Raw genomic sequence first — 16,108 nt, forward strand, 5'->3', positions numbered from 1 at the left:
AAGGCAGCATGGTTGGTGTTGTTTTCTAGCCTGGGAATCAACCTAGTAGTTGGCGTGCTTCAATGTCGTTGGTCGTGTGCAGAATTAGGTTAAAAATTCTAGTATCGATTTTGTGCCTCTGTTAAAAAAGTTTGAATCATAGTTTTTTGATGTCATTTTATGGAATGATAGTCCAATGTGTCATGCAAAATTTCTGAGAGACTCATGGAAGATTTTTCGAGTAATCAGTTTTTAATTAAATTCAATGTATAATAAAACAAACAAGAATTTTATGGCATTTTTTGGTGTTTGACGGCCTCGTGCTAGCGTGTTATAAGGCTGTGCGACATTCCTAGCTCTTTCGTTTGGTAGGCCTAATCAATACTTTCATTTAGCGGTCCTGGTGAACAGATCGAAATTCGGGTGACACAACAAAAAACATATAAAAAATGTTTATCCATCGAAGCTTGCACAAAAGGCAAGTTCAGTAACCGGGGCTCGAGTTGTGAGGAATCACCGCCGAGTTTAAGTCGTGAAAAGACTTTCCAACCCGTGGGTAAAGATTATAATGGCATACCCCCAACTTAGATGATGTTGAGCAGCAACACAAATATCTCATTATAACTCACTTTTAGGTTGAACTTGTTTTGAATCCACAACTGCGTCATTGATGTTAGAGCGCAGTTTATTATAATGGCTTGAAAATACATACACTGGTCTTATTGCGGAAATACATGTATTTGCTATTAACATACTCATAGATAGCTTACACAAAGGCAGTGACACGTTTTTTACATAAAAGAGCAATGTTCTCATATCGGCTTGCATTATCAGATTTAAAATTCTAATAACAACACTTAATTAGTTATGAAAAACATAAGAGATATCGAGTAATAAAGATATCAAGAAAACATTACTCATTTGGCAACATTATATGACCACAAAAGTATTTACTGTTAATAAAATGTTATGTGTTACGTGGCAATGAATATCGTTAGGTTTAGCAAAATATTGAAGTTAGTTTATGGCAAGAGCGTTTCAACTGAACGGCGACGTCGACGGCGTTCGGGATCTCCACGAAAGGTATCAGCCGTTTGGAAAAGTTCTTCTTGATTGGAACTAAACAGAAAAAATTCAAATAAGTTTACATCAACATTGTAGCATAAAGACCCGGTGCTGGTCAACAAAGATTATGTGAAAGAAAATGCTCATGCTGTTAACAAAAGGTAAATAAGGCACTCCTATTGATTTAAATTCTAGTGGTAATTCACGATGGTTAGGGCTTACGACATTGCGCATAATTGCGGGAACTCTTTTCACCCGTTTTACCAGTACTTGGTCTTTATTTAATACACTTGATTAGCATTTGCTTTTAAAACGGTGTTTTAGAAACATGTAGTTAATGAATAGTTTTAAACGTGTAAGTTAGTTTAAAATGGGCGCAATTGAGCGTGTATGCATTTTCTAAAAAGCTACATCTCACCAAGGAACATCTACGACACGCACTCCTAGAGGACAGGTACGGTTAAAAGTCTGCCAAGGCTGACCACATCCGTTTCCAAGGTATCGAAACTGAATGTTTTCAACTGGATTTGTTGCTCTGCAACAGGCACTCCATCCACTCCAGTCAAAATCACAGCAAGGACCTATTACGTCATGAACAAATGCACCTCTTTACACAACTGTAGTTTTAAAATTTCTAAAATGGTTTAGGAATAGCCTAATGTAGGTCTGTAGGCCTATAGTGTCAATTATCTGTTTTAAACATCGCTTTTAAATAACGAAGAGCTATCGAATATGAAATCAATGCAACTTGCATAAATTTAATCTGCACCAACTTTCACGACATTAAGTAATACATTTTATGCGCATTTCAACACAAACCTGAGTCACATGCTCTCCTGTCCAACCGTCCAACAATTGCCGTAAAGCAAAATCCTTCTCCGGGTCGGCCTCCTTGGCAAGTACGGAGACGAGTCTACAATAAAAACGTGTACGTTGAGTGAAGAAATGATGTGATTGTTCATTTTCAAGGCTATTTATTACTTATTTACGATAATTTTTTGCTTTGCTTACTTCAGATCCTGGACCACAGGAGGAACTACACGGGCCCCAGGTTGACCATCCTCCCCAAATAGCACACGGGACGGTATTGCAGACTCGTGTTTCTTGTTCTGTTTGTCCAGTGCAAGTTTGTCTTCGGTTACGTGTTTGAGTTCCATCACCACAGTTAGCCGAACAGGTCGTCCATATACTCCAAGCCGTCCACGATCCTAAAGAATAAAGTTCACACACATAACTGCCAATCAAAGTACATTCGAAATGTAGTAAGATATGGTATCTTATTCAAAAAGTCCATCCGGCAAACCTGGATCAGTGTTACATTGGGCAGTCTCAAACTGATCATCAAGATTACAGGTGTGTGAGCGACGTCGAACTATTTGACCACCACCGCAAGAGACAGGGCAAGCAGTCCACGATTGCCAGTTGTTCCATTGGCCGGGATCCGTGTTGCAAGGAATTGTTTGTAGTTCGGGACGGAGTCCACAGTTATGCGTTCTTGTTCTAATGTTACAAACACCATTGAAACCTAATCATAATTTAATATATTTGGAAGAACGTTGTACAAAAGAAAATTTTGAGCACAAACTAAAGGTGACCAAACCCGAGTTGCAAGCTGTATATAGCTCTTTAAACAAACACACGCTTCTCTAAAAAGACGTCTTAAGGTTGTTTATTTAAACCAGGGATGTCCAACCTGCGGCCCGCGGGCCACAGTGCGGCCCGCCTGAGGTTTTTGTGCGGCCCGCTAGTCATTTTCACTCCAAAAGTATATGTACTTCATGTACCCATTTTTCTTGAAATTTAATAGGTTTTGCGGCCCATTCAATTATTTCAAGTGACAATGCGGCCCACTATAATAAAAGGTTGGACATCCCTGATTTAAACCATAGGTGTCAAACTCCCGGCCCGCGGGCCACATCCGGCCCGCTTTACAATAAAACTTGGCCCGCAATGCTATTTTATACATTGAACTATTTCCGGCCCGCGAGATCATTGTGCAGTATAACTTACTTTTTTCAAGCAAGAAACAAGATTATAACAAATCGCACAATACAGCAGCACAACAGTTGCCTCATCATACGATAGAATAAATCGATTTATTCCCAGCCAAAACCGTCAAAAAAAACAAAAATTTGGTGCTGTTTCGCTGACTGTTCCAATTCATATACTCGTGTCACGAAACGTTCAATCAAGTTTTATCCTTACGGCCCGCGGCGTTAAATAAGTTTTGAGTTTTGGCCCCTGGTGCGATTGAGTTTGACACCCCTGATTTAAACGATGAAATATTAATTTTATGACTGAAACGTATTGCCAAAGTTGGAATAACCAAGTGACTCCCTTAGATATAAGCATGTTGAAAATAGCAAATTGTTTTCTGTTGTAGCTATGCTGTAGTAGCCTAGCATGTTTTCATTATACAATTCATTGTTGTGGCTTAAATTAATTACGTTAATTAATTTAAATTACGTATTTCAGATAATAAGTTATCTGAAACGCTTTACATCATATGGCAATCATTTTTACGTGTCATGTTGGTGCGATGTTGCAACTTTTTCAACCTTTACTCTAAAGATAAATAATATTTCGCGCGACCCATTAAAAATAGCCTTAATCATAGTGTTTTCATTATAAAATTCATTGTTGTGGCTTGTGTATAAATTGTGTATTTTTACCCACCTTCCCCCAGGTATAAACATTCTTCTGAACTGCAGCAAGTGTTATCAAAACAATAGAATACAAAATTTAAAATGTACCGAGATTGAGTTCCACCGTTACATGTGACACTGCATGGGGTAAAGTTACTCCAGGGATTGTAGAATCCGGGACCTGCGTTGCATTGTTCAGCTTGATTAAATTCTCCCTGGCAACCCCGCTGGCCTATGACTCCTCCTTGGCAATCTCTCATTCTTGTTCGTCTTCCTTCACCGCAAGTACGTGAGCAACCACTCCATTCTGTCCATCCAGACCAATAGGGGCAAGGGTTGGTATTGCAGTTCTTTAAAGAAGATAAGATAAAAAATTTGGCTGCAAATTTATAAATTGAGCAAAAACGTCAATTTAGTAATATGTGTTTTGTACATCAAGGTCTACGTCGTCATCAAGTCCACAAGTGTGGGATCGCCTTCGTGTTCTAGTTCCAGCCTCGCACGTTGCGGTACAAGGTGACCATGTTGTCCAACCCGTAAAATCTCCAGAAAATGTGTTGCAAGGAGCAACTTGTACTTCGTCATCAAGACCGCAAGTATGAGATCGTCTCTACACAAATGATATCGCTTTAGTTTTTTCCTTAGAAAAATGCAGAACTATGGTGATATTTCAAAACACACCCTTTCGTAAGATCCACCACCACATGTTGCTGTACATGTGCTCCATGCCGTCCACCCTGTGTAGGTGCCTGGATCTGTGTTGCAAGGTTGTGTTATTGCATCAACGACACCAGTACATGAGTGTGTTCTTTGGCGAGTTTGAAGCCCTCCGCCACATGTCGCTGTACACCGACTCCAAAATGTCCATGGTCCAAAGCCGCCTTAGAATTGGCCAAGTTGAATAATATTTAATTTTTCCCAACTCAATTTACACTTTCAGATTGGACTTTAAAATACATATAAAATTTTAGGTTTTGTTTTGTCATCGCTGCTTACATCTATCATACCTAGCTGTGTGTTACAAGGTGCCGTTTCGTCCTGTCTGGGTAGTCCACATGTGTGCTGTCGAACACGAGAGTATGTACCTCCGCCACATGAAGCCTAAAAAACCCAACCGTGTTAAAGGCGCAGGAAAGGGGAAAGCCTTGACCAAATTTCGATTAAAAAAAGTATAGCTCAAAGCATACTTACGCTGCAAACTGTCCAAGCGGTCCATACTGTGTATCTTCCTTGACTTACAGTACAAGACTCTTGTTGTTCATCTTCTCCAAGGCAGTCTACACCAACTTCACCTAAAATGCACTCTCTGCGACGAACCCGAGTTCCTAAACAGAAATGAATTAAAACAAAACGTTAAAACTTGTGTCTTAGCAGATAATTGGAAAGATATTTCTAGGAGCATATTGTCGATAGATAAAAATATATTAAAATAAGTTATGTATTATGGATCAACACCATACCTTGGAAGCACGTTGTACTGCAGTCGGACCATATAGACCAACCAGACCAGAAAGGGCATCTGCCTCGTCCGCAAGGAGCTGTTTGTATCTCGGCCTGATCTTGACAGGTGTTTCGTCGGCTTCGTTGCCAGGTGGAGCCACCGCACGTTACAGGACAATTACTCCAAACGGTCCAACTTGACGTAATACCAGCTGAAACAAAGAAAACCATGAACCAAAAGAAACTACACTATACATCAACTACATGTTTAAAAAGTCTATGTTTCAAAAAATAATAACTGTATATTTTACAACCCCAGTAATAATACCACACTGGTACGTTTAACTACCACTAAAATCGGCCTTACATCCAGCGTTGCACTCTCTGATGCCACTGTCGACTGGATTAGAAGAACAGTTGCTAAACCGTTGACGAGACTGCCTTCCCAAACCACAAGATACAGGGCATGGAGACCAGTTAGTCCAGTCCATAACAACACAACACAATGAAATGCCGCAAACTTGAGTCTGCAAATGAAGGGAATAAATAAAAAAAACATTTAATTCTATATTTATTCAAAACTTAATCCGTATGAAATACTTATCTCTTAAACTCGAATAAATAAATAAACATACTTGTGTATCAAGGCTAAATCCGCAAAATCCTTGTCTTGTTCTTGATTGTCTCCCACCACCACATGTTCTGGAGCAACTACCCCATGGTTGCCAATCACCATAGAACGGGGGACTTCCACATTGTTCATCCTCGCTTTCCGGGGCAAGCCCGCAATTATGGAAACGAAGTCGACTTCTGGTACCTGGTGAGTAAATTATAAAAGTGTAAGTAAAAAGTATTATTCTAAATACAAAGCATTTAATTCTTCTACCACCCAATTTCACAGATTTTTCCGGTACTTGATATAAATTTACACACCTCCAGCGCATCTTTGAGAACAACGTCCCCAGGATTGCCAATTTCCGTAAAAGCCACCTGAACCGCATTGTTGTGTTTCCCTGTTGACTTGATTTGTACAACGATGTGTTTGACTTCTTATCTGTACATTGAATTTGACTGTTGCATGTTGGATATATTTAAGTTAATTTTGTTTTCAAGAAATAGCAAAACGAAAAAAGTATCATACCCTTTGTCCAGTACAAGTAGATGGACACTGACCCCAGTTGGACCAGTCACCAAAACCTCCAGGGCCACCGCAAGCCCGTCTTTCAGATCTGGGAGGCATGTCACATGTGTGACGAGCAACGCGAGATTGAAAGCCGCCAGTGCAGGTACTAGAACAAGAACTCCAAACGCTCCAATTTTCATATATTCCAGGATCCGTGTTACATGGTCTAAAATGATAGAAAATAAAATATTTTTTACAATTAAATTTTTCTATTTTGTTTGAAACAGATAATTAATCTCAATCGTGTTATTTCACAGCTTTGTTTTCAGTTTAAATCACTTCTATTCAAAACTAGTCAGTTAAAACGGCATTTAACTCTAACTATAAATGTCGTACTGAACATCTCGCTCTGAAGCAGTCGTTCCACAAATATGATCTCTAGTTCGGAGACGGAATCCTCCACCACAAGTTCTGGAGCAGGAGCCATATTCACTCCACGGTCTGTAGCCCTGATCTACCCCACAAAACTGTTCCACGTTTTGGACAGCCCGTGAGCAGCTTTGAATCCTAGATCTTCTTCTTCGCCCTCCAGGACAAACTTGGCTACAATCACCCCAGTTGTTCCAAATGCCCCACGATCCAAAACTAATTAGACAAAACTGTAACACAGGAGGAAGTAAGTGTGAGTAATTTGCATGAAAACAACACAAATCTTACAAAAGAAAAGTAAAACCTATGATAACTATAGTCTTGATCATGTGTCATATGATGTCTGTTCGTGAGAAGAACGGTTAAAGTGTTGGGCTTACAATGGTGTGTTCGATGTCGAGTAGCGCTACGGCTGTACTGCAATGTCCTTAGACAACAATTTTGCAATGCAGTAACGACGCTTGCTCTCATTAAGTGGTTTTGATGAATAACTTGAAAATCAGGTTTCATACGACAAAAAAACAAACAACTAAAATATACACCTCTGAATAAATGCACACAAACAAGCTCGGAGTATGACTGGTAAGGAACCATCACCGAGTTGAAATCGCGCAAAAACTTTCCGCAGTCCTTGAAGTTGGGTAGTGATTACCATACAAGTTACAACACCAAAAGGTTTTGCAAGTTACCCTGGATTGTTGTCGGGCTTCTATGTTCTCGCAGATGTTTGTTTGAACTCTGTTTGATCTACCATAACCACATGTAGTGGAACAATCAGACCATGAGCCCCAGTTGTTAAACGAGCAGCATCTTTGTCTGTTACATAGCCTTGTTTCAGGCTGTGGACTGCTTTGGGGACTTGGAAGAAGAAGAGCTGTAAAGTTTAGGTAAGATTTTGGCATTTGTTTCAAATGACTAAATTTTCTCTTTCAAACTGCAAAGTTTTTGCTTACGGCAAGAATGTACACGCGTTCGAAATTGGACTCCTCCACCACAAGTTTGGTTACACGCTGTCCAAGATGAGTAGAGTCCCCATGAACCTGGAGCACCGCATTGTTGAGTGTCCGTCTAATAGTTAAAACATCCATCGTAATCGTATGCACAATTTAGTGTATTAACATGTGTACAATTTAGTGTATCACAATGTAACCACAACTACGCGACATTTTATTTTAGATTTGGCTTTCTGATTGCTCCTAAGATACGGTGTGTTACCTCTGCTTGATTTGAACACGGGTTTACTCGTTGTCTAATGCGACTTCCACCAAAACAACTTTGTGAACACGGCGCCCATTGAGACCAAGGCCCGAAATCACCTACATCATTAGCCATAAATGTTATTACTGCATAAATTCTACATAAAAATGTATTTTGCAACACATTTATTTCCATAATATTCGGGTGATGTAGTTTACGTTGAAATTAATTTTACTTGTAAGTAGTGAGCGACTATACATACCAATTGTTCCACAGACTTCTTCATCTTGCAAAGGTTGCAAGCCACAAGGGTGACTTTGCCTTCTTACCCTGACACCAGTACAGCTTGTGCTGCACGAAGTCCAGCTATTCCACGCGCTATAATCTCCTAAAACACCACACTCCTGCGAATCAGTCTGGATTTGATTTGTGCACTGATGACGCCTTGTGCGTGATTGCTGTCCTCCTGGGCAAGAAGCCGAACAAGCACCAAATCCAGTCCTAATTTCAAAAACGCATTAAATATTCCTGCAATGAAAAAATTAGTTGGCAGCAAGAAAAGATAAAAGGTTTTTACCAGGGTCCAAAACCTCCTGCAAACCCGCAAGTCTCTGTTTGGAAGTCTAAGTTCGCTCGACAGGAATGCGCGCGTTGTCTTCGTCGGGTTCCTCCGGTACAGCTCTGGCTGCACTGTCCCCATGGTGACCAATCGCCAAAGTTGCCAAGACCTGGACAGTGCGCGAGACAAAAGATTATTTTCACAAATAGTTACTTTTCAATCCTTGTTACTGCCTGTCGAAACGTCAGATTTTATTTTGTTTCCTGCGACTAATAGTACTTCATAGCTATTATATCAACTCCATGCAATCGTTGACCACTGATGTTATAAGCTACCTGCGTTGCATGCGATTGTTTCTACATCATCTGGAATATCGGTACAGATGTCTGATCGTCTTCGTTCTCTAGTACCCTAAAAAGTTCCTTTGGTTAGATGATCATGCATTGCCCTTTATAGAATAAGGGAACGACACAAATTTTATACGGCTAGCAAACAATGCTTAATAAATGGTACGTCCGTATATGTTTAGACTGTAAAACTTAAAAGAAAAGAGATCACATCTACTGCAGTAAATTAGTTATGTTCAATCAAACTTTGATTGCTGCTAATCTTTGCTTACACGGCCGCAAGTTGCGCTGCATGGAGTCCATCCTGACCACGGGAACCTACCACAACATCTTGCAGTTGCGCAGTTTCTGGTTTCCTCATCCCGAGGCAAGTCGCAAGTGTGACTCTGCAAAAGAAAGACATAAAGCGTTGTGTACAAAAGTCTAATATTGAATGATATTTAAAACAACTCCTTTTATTGCGCAATTAATTTATCCTTAAATAGTCTGAGTAAAAACTTTACCCTAGCTCTTCTCTGTTGTCCTGTTCCACATGTTACTGGACAAGTGGACCAAGTAGTCCAAGCCAAATATCGGCCACGGTTTCGAACAGTGTTGCAAGGTATGGCATCTGTAGACGGACCGTCGCAACCTGCAAAGACATTGTGTATTATTACTGAGCGTTACATTTTTAAGCCAGAAAACATGTTTCCATATTCTCTTCTATCAAAAAGTTGATAGTTAACGATAGCTGACGATTGCTATCAATAGCCGACGCATTTTCTTCTTCCTTAGTCGCTTACCAAAAACACCAATATTTCCTCCATAACATTCACGGGTTCTTGTTCTTTGTCCAATACCGCAGGTATCACTGCAGTCGCTAAATGGTGTCCATCCGCTCCAGTACGCACATATTTGGCCAACAGGATTGGCACAAGCCCTGTAAAGTAGAGTAAAATTTTCGTACAAATGAAATTTCTAAACCAAGAATTTAAAAATTACTTGTAATGATGTCACTATAGCAATAACTCTAGGAATTACATAAATTATAAATTACAAATTTATGATCCACTTTTTTAATCTCATAAAATTATCGTCGCTGCAAAGACCTTTTCACAGTGCAAGATCCCTGACAGGCTCCGGTTCCTGGCACACATCCTTGGCAACGTCTAATTCTTTGCTGAACACCGGCGCCACAAACACCTTGACATCTGCTCCATCCTCCCCAAGGATACCAGAAACAATCTATTTGCACAACGAAAGGTTACGCCGTTATTTTATGTAAGACCAAAAATAGACCATAGTAAAAAGTATAGCATTAAAAATACTGTACTAATATTTTTTATGCTGCAAGAACACACAAACATTTTCAGAGTTTTTAAAAATACAAAATATTTTCCACCAGACACCACATCATCCTGTATAGTGCTTCAAACATTTATTGTTATCTGAATGGCTATTTGGTCCACTCACTGCGGGTCGGTTGAATAGGCAGAAATATAGGAACCACGGGTGGACGTGTGGCCACCACAGGTGGACGTGTGGCCACCACAGGTGGACGTGTGGCCACCACGGGTGGACGGGTGGCCACCACAGGTGAAGATTGAGTCGGCGTTACGATCAGCAGAAGTTGGTTGTACTCATTGTTGTTAATTAGTCCAGCTTGCAATAAATAGCGCACAACCGATATTCCTCCAATTCTGATGGTTTGTATAGCACTTGGATCACCGTTGATAGCTCTGCTGACAACGTCTCCCAATTGCGCCAGTTGATTGTTGTTCACTGTTAATAAACCGCGGTTAACTTCTTTTTTCACCATGCCCCAAGTTTCTCCATGGAAGGGAGAAAGACTGGAATTAGTTACAGGTGAAGAAAGTTGACCAGGGTAAAGGGAGACCTGAAACTGGTCACCAACTCATGCCTCACAAATCGTGCCACCACGTCATCATGCAATCTGAGGCGTCAAATGCGAAGTACTTACTTGGTTTAGGCGATGAAGTAGCGGGAATAGAGGTAGTGGCACGAAAATCGAATGCTTTTTAGTGCAATTAGAGGATGTGAGAGTTAGTTATAGTAGAAGTAATTAGTAGAATTATTGCAGCGTAAACAAAGTGGCAATAAAACTTATTGTTATAAAAACACCAAAACAGAACTGGTTTTATTGATAAAATTAAATTCAGAAATGTGTTGATTAAGTAATAAAAAAGCATAATTTCACTACTTAATGTTTGCTAGTAAGTATATGCTTGTTATAAAGTTATGCTGAATATGATAAAGTGTATTAACCATTGGACTCTGTAACGAAATACTTTGTTAGTGTTTTTACTGTCTTTTGTCATATATTAGCCTGTTTAGAATGCTATAGAAATTGTTAACAGAAAAAGAGAAGATTTTTCGGCAAGAATGAGCGAAATCAATAAATTGCAGTCAGATTTGTATAGAATTAACTACTTCTATTGATTAAACAAATGTATTGTTTTCATTTGTACACAGCACAATACCTTCGTTTCAAAATTTGCTTAAACTTACATGCGCAATTGGAACCACCGCCTTGTACAATGCACTGGACCAGACTTGCGAAAAAAGTACCAAGTTGTTTTTTATTAACTCCGCTTGTGGACTCAATCTCAATTTCGTCTAGCCTCGACAAAATGTATGATTGAGACTGCATTTTTATGCAAGTAGTTTCTTCTGTCTAAAAATTAAAAAATTTCATCAATATTTCATTTAAATTGCTACATAAAGTGGTTCCGACTTATATGAAAGAAAAGGCAACAAACATTACACTTTTTGCCAAACCTCTTCATCTTTCAAATAGCAACATCCTTTATTAGAACATTTTTCTTCCGACACATCCTCGTCATTAAAACAAGGAGTTGGCTCTTGATAATTGCCATCAATGATATCTGGTTGGCATGCCGCTCCTAAATAAAAAACACATCAGATTCGAATTTATTTAAAATATTGGATGTTTGATTATTTTAAACATCAACAAAATTTAACTTTCTATGTTTGCTTTTGAATATTTTAAGAAATATTTACTTTATCAAAATTACTTACGCATAGCGAATTCGTAGATTTGTTGCAGTTGTACGAAATCGGGGAGAGACAGTGTGCTGTTTGAGTTTACATTTTCATTTGGATCGTCTTCTGCCACTACCGAACCCAGCAATGCTAGAACCGTAGCACCAAAAAGTGCGGTTTTGATTGAACACATTTCTAGGATCGCAAAACCTTGAACACAGAATTTAAAGCATAGTTAATTTAAAAACATAGCGTGCTCGTAATATTCTCACATGTGTATGACGGAGATAATCCTTCCCTCCCACAAGCTACAGTTAAAAGCAAAGTGATGCTTGTCAACTCGCGTCCTAAGTTTAGTCATAAAAATCTTTTGTTGATGACGTCACATTTGCAATGGATTTCTTGTTTATGCCAATCGTATAATTGTAGAGGCAAGGGGGACGTTATGTCAGAAACGTAATTCCTTAAAAATAGCTTTTGATCCGTCAGTGTAACCTTGCAGATTGTATAATCGCAAATTTCAATAACATCTTGAAAAATTAAGCTGTCCCGAAACTTATACTGTATAGGCCTCATTTCGTATATTCGGCTCTTACATGTTATTTTCATGCGGCATACTTTCATGCCAAACTTTGTCTCACAATACGCTTCTGTTCTCAACTAAGCAAACTGATTGTCGGCCTGTTCCAGGTCCACCGGTCCCAACACGGTTATTACTCTAGAACTTTCAAATATGACCACAAGGCGTTATTTGGTACAGGATGTAAGCGACATCGCCATCCTTTTTTGGGACCGCGCCTTGCCGTACGAAGAAACTTCGCTCGCCCTTAGGGGGTAGTTTTACTTTTAACGGGCTGGGTCTAACAGATAAATTTTTTCGAAAAAAACTTGTTACCTATGTTGAATTTATGACCGTGTTAGTTATGAAGCCACAGGCAAGTTTTGTTTTCAAAAAATTTAATACTAAAATCTAAACACAAAGTTGATCAGTCGCCAAAACCAAACTTATTTATCATTATAAAAATTACTAGAAAAGCAAGGTCAAACTGGACTGAAGGCTATACAGTCTTGCCCAACTGGTTCGGACACTAGTTGTTGAAATGTTTTTTCTATAATTAAAATTTTTTGTCTGCACAAACATTTTAGAGAACTAAATATACATAATTTTAATTTCCTACTGTTTCCCAGTAAGGTTTTTGTCGTGGTGGAATTTACCGTTAAATACCTCTTCCTAATCATAAAACAATTATTTGCGAGTACTTATCGGCCTTAGCAAGATAGTTTAAATCTGATGATACCGCTATGTTATAAAAGATTGATGACCAAGATAGTACGAAAATAGATGTGATTTCGTGCGTTTTTCTGGCAGCCGCTGCTCACGCAAACGGAAGCAAAGAAATCAGAAGATCTTGGGATAGCCGCAGGGACACTTTTACACTTTACGCTCTTTATGCACTTTTAAAGAACAATTAAACAAATTCTGTTCAAAATATTTCACATTCAGCGCGGTACTACACGTGGTGTTTACTACCCTGTGAAACGCGTATGTATACGTTGCATATAACACGCACTACTGCGCGCCTTTAGAAGGTACATGTTTTGAAGGGGAAAAACCCTTGCGTATGTAATCGCCGGATGTGTAATCGCAATCAGACTGTGTGCTATAGGACATCGTCGAAATCGCCTTTCCACGTCATTTTCATTTTTGTTGCCAGTGACTTTCTAACAACGTGATTATATTAGCTTAAATAACATACCGAGTCAAGTGATAACGTTGAAACGCCCAGTATGACGTTCGTTTAACTAATATAACCAACATATTTTCACTATAGTAATTAAATCTGTCGTGCAAATTAAGTAGTGTAACTGTGCCTTCACTTATTTGGCAGGAGCTGCAGTTTAATCGCCGTTTTACAATTTTTTTCTCCCAAAGCTGCGGTCCTCTTACATCGGATTCAGTCTCTGATAGCAGGTACAAGCGGGTACCTGTATCTTGTCTATCTTGAAACATTTTTAAGGCCAAACTTCGACCAAAAGCCCTCAAGGCGTTTATCAACCCAAGATTATCTGGTATCAAGTTTAGAAACAACTCTTTTATCGTAGACATATAAAGTTACCTATTAATTATTCGTTGTAATCTTTATTTTGCGTCCTTTGCAAACGACTTTGCATCCAAAGAAGTCGTTGTTTTTGGCCAAATTTTACCTTGACATCAACTCCGCTTGCCTTTCCCGATGAAAAATCAAGTTTGATCTGATAGACAATTTTTGTTGGTGCGATATTTTTGATAAGCCTTTAAGAAATTGATTTTTCATGGTCATTCTGTTTTGATAATTTTTGTTGGTATGGATGCTCCGATTAAAACAGAAAGATATTTTTCAGCTGTCAAATGTGTTTTTGATTTGCCGTTTTTTTTTCAGACTTTTTATTAGCCTTTTATCATGTTAGCGCTTTTGATATGACAGAAATTATAAAACATATAGAAGTAAAAGCGAAGTGCTATTTTTTTCGGTTATTAAAAGACTTAACTTGGTGAAAGCAGCAATATTTTTTATTATCATTAGCAATATTCATAGACTGCAAATTTACTTGTAAATTACGAATTGAATTATGAATAATTTTAGAGTAATTTTAATTAAATATATAAAATGCTTCTGTATATTCTAAGATAACACATTCGAAATAACTATAAAATCGAGAAAAAACTTACCCTTCAAACGTTTCAGTTTTTGTTTCTTAACAGCAAAGCAGGAAGAGTTATCTGCGTTTTGGGCAAGCAACGCAATCGCAAGGCCCTAAACTGTAGTTATAGACACAAAACAAGAAAGAAAACAAACGCAAGTTACTTTTTACCCACAGGCCATAACTCAACCCTGACTTTTGCACAGATCGGCTCAGACGAGCGTATATGTGCTTGTTTATATATCATGCTAACTGGTATTTGCCCTGCGGCAGTCATTCCGGTACCAGTCACTTCTTCAAAAAATTTTCTTTACTTTTTTCCGCGCAAAATAAGTGTTTGGTATTTGTTCCGATGTCGTGCAACACATTAAATTCATTTATGACAGGATCCATACTTGTGTCGAGTTATTACTACAATAAACAAATCTTCTAAACTTGATAATCGAATTTGTTACATCGAAAAAGATGATATATCTTAAAAGAAATACACATAACACGCTAATGACTCGACACGATTTTTATAGCTTACGCATATAGCCTATATTTACTGTAGAATCGCAAATTTTCTTCTGTAGTTTTTTTAGCGTAATCACTTGAATTTATCTTTCAGTGTAATCAACACAAGCTTTTCTATGTTGCTATATATAAGAGTTTAAAAATGGTTGTAAAAATGACCACTTTTTCACATATAGCCACCGGTCAAGTTTTTATATACAAACGTACTGGCTTCGAGCTGTGAAAGGATACTTGAAAGGTAAGTTGAGCAGCAAACTGTAACTATCCACCAACGGGAAAGCGTAAAATGAATTGTCTTGAGAGATGTGTGCGAGTTTAAAAGGTGATTTGAGCTCTTCAATTTATGACTTTAAACGTGTTAAATATAGTAAGAAATTTTATTGCTGTCGTAAATACATATAACAGCTGTAAAGACTTGAAATGATCTTCCAGAAACTATAATGGCGTAAATCAAAAGACAACGTATGTACAAACCTGCCGAGCTGCCAGGTCTTTCAAAGTACTCACTTTGTGAGGCCAAATGAATACAACACTTCGCTTAATTAAGGATTTTATAAGGAACAACCTTACATGACCTCGCTTTTTATATAGCACGCAGCAGCAAGTGTGAAATTGTTTTCACATTAATAGCAAATTGTTTTTTGTTTTCGTCACTTTATTTTGACGAAAAGCACATCTTTCTACACATTGTTTATTTGTCTATACGTGGATTCAGAAATTTTAAAATGGTTTGTTGTACAAACAATGAAACGTTTTTACTTCAAAGTGGATTAAAGACCTTAACAAAGTTCGTCAAATCTTTCCATGATAAATAAAACCACATTGCACCAAACGACTGTAAACCTGGCTATACTTCGTGCAAAGATAGAAAAATAAAACGTAATTTAAAACTGCCTACACCATTAACAGCTGCCTCTTTGGATAAGGCTTCTTTATCTGAATTATTTGTTTTCCGGATAATTTTTTTAATATATTTTATTTGAGATTAAATTAACTATTAAGCAATTTCAACCACACTTTATTGCATTTATCTTGGTACCCTGGCGTATTTGTGTGTAGGGTAACAAACGATTTAAAAATGAGGGATTCTGTTTCACGTTTTTGGCGATTTTTGTGTAACTAT

The 16,108-nt window shown here is 38.3% G+C and overlaps 1 protein-coding gene across 2 annotated transcripts; it reads right to left on the reverse strand.

Annotated features, from left to right (window-relative positions):
• Positions 1-646: 646 nt before the first annotated feature.
• LOC143458791 (uncharacterized) lies at positions 647-14,657 on the reverse strand. 2 transcript variants are annotated; one of them, XM_076955659.1, is made up of 31 exons: positions 14,498-14,657; positions 11,824-11,997; positions 11,563-11,687; positions 11,293-11,458; positions 10,237-10,545; positions 9,873-10,008; positions 9,567-9,703; positions 9,288-9,415; positions 9,057-9,170; positions 8,773-8,848; positions 8,456-8,606; positions 8,141-8,379; positions 7,897-7,997; positions 7,635-7,749; positions 7,371-7,555; positions 6,649-6,911; positions 6,271-6,478; positions 6,063-6,183; positions 5,765-5,946; positions 5,497-5,656; positions 5,150-5,341; positions 4,881-5,014; positions 4,697-4,790; positions 4,371-4,570; positions 4,123-4,299; positions 3,798-4,039; positions 2,348-2,544; positions 2,056-2,252; positions 1,864-1,957; positions 1,463-1,625; positions 647-1,098 (listed from the first exon to the last, which is right to left on the reverse strand). In XM_076955659.1, the coding sequence occupies exons 2-31, from the start codon at positions 11,978-11,980 to the stop codon at positions 1,002-1,004; spliced, it is 4,860 nt and encodes a 1,619-aa protein (XP_076811774.1). In that variant the 5' UTR covers positions 11,981-11,997; positions 14,498-14,657; the 3' UTR covers positions 647-1,001. The 2 variants fall into 2 exon arrangements, with proteins under 2 accessions (XP_076811774.1, XP_076811775.1); XM_076955660.1 differs by lacking the exon at positions 10,237-10,545 and adding an exon at positions 10,745-10,798.
• Between the last annotated feature and the right edge of the window lie 1,451 nt (positions 14,658-16,108).

The sequence above is a fragment of the Clavelina lepadiformis genome, chromosome 5, assembly GCF_947623445.1.
Source record: "Clavelina lepadiformis chromosome 5, kaClaLepa1.1, whole genome shotgun sequence".
NCBI classification, from domain to species: domain Eukaryota; kingdom Metazoa; phylum Chordata; class Ascidiacea; order Aplousobranchia; family Clavelinidae; genus Clavelina; species Clavelina lepadiformis.

Excerpts from the sequence above, each read along its gene's own strand:
- LOC143458791 (XM_076955659.1), bottom strand. The coding sequence starts at position 11,980 with ATGTGTTCAATCAAAACCGCACTTTTTGGTGCTACGGTTCTAGCATTG. Across the intron at positions 5,947-6,062 it reads TTCTCAAAGATGCGCTGGAG|GTACCAGAAGTCGACTTCGT; the intron begins GTGTGTAAATTT and ends TTTACTCACCAG. Across the intron at positions 5,657-5,764 it reads GATTTAGCCTTGATACACAA|ACTCAAGTTTGCGGCATTTC; the intron begins GTATGTTTATTT and ends CTTCATTTGCAG.